This window comes from Arachis stenosperma, chromosome 3 (assembly GCF_014773155.1).
Source record: "Arachis stenosperma cultivar V10309 chromosome 3, arast.V10309.gnm1.PFL2, whole genome shotgun sequence".
Taxonomy (NCBI): Eukaryota; Viridiplantae; Streptophyta; class Magnoliopsida; order Fabales; family Fabaceae; genus Arachis; species Arachis stenosperma.
Window position 1 is genome coordinate 71,016,288 of NC_080379.1, and position 3,695 is coordinate 71,019,982.

The 3,695-nt window shown below is 39.5% G+C and overlaps 1 protein-coding gene across 1 annotated transcript; it reads right to left on the bottom strand.

Annotated features, from left to right (window-relative positions):
• Positions 1-2,397: 2,397 nt before the first annotated feature.
• Positions 2,398-3,088, bottom strand: LOC130966247 (uncharacterized). Its single transcript, XM_057891033.1, has 2 exons — positions 2,866-3,088; positions 2,398-2,798 (listed from the first exon to the last, which is right to left on the bottom strand). Exons 1-2 carry the CDS (start codon positions 3,086-3,088, stop codon positions 2,398-2,400), a joined length of 624 nt encoding a protein of 207 aa, XP_057747016.1.
• Positions 3,089-3,695: the final 607 nt, after the last annotated feature.

Genomic DNA, 3,695 nt, shown 5'->3' on the forward strand with positions numbered 1-3,695 from the left:
ATAGATGAGAATATCGTCTATGAAAACTACTACAAACTGATCAAGGTACGGATGGAAAATACGATTCATGTAATCCATGAAAATTGCAGGAGCATTAGTTAGTCCAAATGACATAACCGTATACTCATAGTGACCAGATAGAGTTCTAAATGTAGTCTTCGGTATATCTGACTCTTTCACTCGAATATGGTGATAGCCCGATCACAAATCAATCTTCAAGAACACAGTTGCACCTTTCAACTGATCCATCAAATCATCTATCCATGGAAGTGGATGATGACATGTCATCATATACCCATTTTCTATGCTTTTTCATACAAGAAATTGATGATTTGTGCTTAAATATTGAATGCTTTTTGTACTTAAATGATATATTTTCTTGATATTTTAATTTTATAAATCTTGTAGGAAATAAGAAGAAAAAGAAGCAAAGAAGCACAAAAAAGGAGAAAAAAAGAGCTTTGGGGTACACTTTGAAGTTGGGGTACACTTTGGAGCCTTAGGCCACGCTTTTAAAAGCGTGGCCCATGACCAAATCAAGGAAGGAAGCAGCCAGCACGATTCTGCCCTGCCCTTGCCAAGGGCAGGATCGTGATGCACAATAAGGATTGGAAGCAAAATTTTCGCTAAGTTAAAATCTGGGCGCTCACAGCATGACCATGCCTCCTTCAAATGGCTATAACTTGAGCTACAGACGTCCAATTGATATGCTTCCAGTTGCGTTGGAAAGCTGACATTCAGAGCTTTCCAACGATATATAGAAATCCATATTTGGCGCAGAATTGGGGCAGGAACGAGAGGCATCTTTAAGGGCCAAAAATAAGCAAAAAGAAGCCAAGGAAAATGATGTAGCGTGTTTGCTTCCTCCGTGATTCGAACTTGGGACGTGAAGGAAGGAACATTGCCCTGCCCTTGGCGCGGGCAGGGCAGCATTTGGATGGCACAAGAACTTGGCGCACCAAGCAACAAATTTGGCGCACCAATTTCCTTCCTGGCAGCACCAACGCGCGCACGCCTCAACCCTGGCAGCACCACAAATTTCTGCCCTGCCCTTGGCGCGGGCAGGGCAGCATCTCGTCGCACCAAGTTTCTTCCTGGCGCACCAATTTCCTTCCTGGCGCACCAAACTCGCACCAAGCCCGCACCAAACTCATGCACCAAGCATCAATTTTCTGCCCTGCCCTCCACAAGGGCAGGGCAGCCTCCTGGGAGCATCATGGGCCAAAATTCAACCAAAATTCCATTTTAATTCAATTCCTCTCCAAATTGAATCAAGGCCAACCAAACCCATTTCTCCTCAAATCCAAAGCAAGAAAAGCCCACATCATCACTCAAAGGCACATGGATCAATTAGATTAGGATTTTTATTTTGTTTTAATTTCATTTTCAATTTTACTTTGTAAAGCCTATATAAAGGCATCATTTCCATCTTTGAGGGGGGAGCTCTTTCCTTTATTTTTCTTCTGTCTTAAATTTAGGAATTGAGAGTTCTCTCTCTTAGTTTTCATTTCTGTTTGAATTTTGAATCTTAGGGTGGAGAATTGAAGGAATTCTGTTTCATTCTCCCTTTGAGATTTCTCTTTGTTTGCCTTGCTGCATAATTTCAGTAAATTGCAATTTGAATCAAATTCCTCTTACTGCTTTCATCTTCATTTCTTCTTCAATCTGTCTGCTATTGGATCAAGGAAGGGAGTGAGATCTAGACTTGTTTTCTAGTCTCTTTGATTCCTTGAGATCTTCAATTTTATTTTGCAATTGAGTTGCTCTTCTGTTTTTACTGTTCCATTGGCTTTCAATTTACTTTCAAGCAATTTAATTCTTCTGCACTTGTTCTTTATTCTACATTTCTGTTCATAATCCCAAATTACTTTCCTGCAAGTTAATCTCCCTGCAATTGTTCTACGCTTATCTTTACTGCTCTCTTTAAATTTCCAGCACCCACTCCCCATTTACATTTAATGCAATTTACATTTCTTGTCATTTAAGATTCTTGCAATTTACTTTCTTGTTATTTAAGTTACTTGCAATTTTACTTTCTGCAACTTTAAATTTCCTGTCATTTACAATTCTGTTGGCTACGATTTCATCCAAATTCACTTCAATGTTAGCTTGACTAAACTAATCACCCACTAAAATTGCTTGATCCATCAATCCCTGTGGGATCGACCTCACTCTAAGTGAGTTATTATTACTTGATGCGACCCGGTATACTTGCCGGTTGGATTTGTGTGTTGGAAATTCGTTTTTCCGCAAAAACACCATCAGTGGATACTTGTTCTTGATAGTGACTTTATTTAGCTGTCAGTAATCTACGCAAAGTCTCATTCCACCATCCTTCTTCTTTACTAGCGATACTGGAGCTCCCCAAGGTGATGCACTGGGACGAATAAATTTTTTTCAAAGTAGCTCATCCAACTGCTTCTTCAATTTTGCAAGTTCCAATGGTGACATCTGGTACGGTGCTATGGAAATCGGTCCGGTTCCAGGTACAAGTTCAATGCTGAATTCTATCTCTCGTTGAGGAGGAAACTCAGGTATGTCGTCTGGAAAAACATCAGGAAATTCCTTCACCACTCGAATTTGTTCTAAACTTAGTTCACTGTCATTCGAGCTAGCCGCTAACAGAACGTACCCCTCACAATCACTCCCATTTAAGGTAACACTTACGTAATTCAAATATAAAGTATGAGACAGAAATGGTTTAATATCTAAACTATCAGATGGAATAACAGCAGTTCTCTTATAGCAATCAAGGAAAACATGATACTTAGAAAACCAATCTAATCCTAGAATAACTTCTAAACCATATAGAGACAAACAGATTAGATCATGTATAAAAGTCCAGTTCCTAATAGTGAATGGTACTTGCAAGCACACTAAACTGGTCAAAGCAATTTATGGGTGCAGGTGTATGGATAATTAGATCAAAGTTCAACTCAGAAAAATCTAGTCCCAACTCACGAGCAACAGTTAAAAAAATAAAGGAATGCGATGCACCCGAGTCATACAGTACAGTTAGAAATCGATTCTTGACATAACATTGACCTTGGATCAGGGCGTCTGATTGCATAGCATCATTAGCAGTCATAGCAAACACTCGGCCTTGTTGCTGGGTTCGTACTAGATTCTAAACAAATGTTCTTGGATAGATCCTAGCTGTGTGTCCAGATTCCTCACAGGTAAAACAAGCGTTCATTCCTTACAGCAACTAAATCTAACATAGCCATAGCCATGGAGATCATAACAGCTATGAGGATAGCTGTGCCTCGCATCAATTCATCGTTCGGAGCTCGATTAAACTATGTCTATTCGTAGTCATTATGGTCCTATCCGCACCAAACAATCAACATTAAGGTGATCAGTCTTAATATCTCAAGTTAGGCACGAATATTCCCAAAATGAGCACTCATAGACATTCTTGCCAAATGTATCTTAAAGATACCCTAACAACATGAGACACAAAACAGAGTATGCAGTGAAGCATAATCAGTCCACTCCCCAGGCTCTACTGGGAACGAACTGCTCTGATACCAAATTGTAACGACACAACTCTCAGTATGCCATGTCATACAAGAAGCTAAGTGTTACTAACTTATCCTTCCTAAATGTTAACTATTATTTAATATATGAGCCTGTTCCTTGTTAGAACGATGCCAATTTTACGAGTAACTTTTTTTTATTCATTGCGGTGAAGA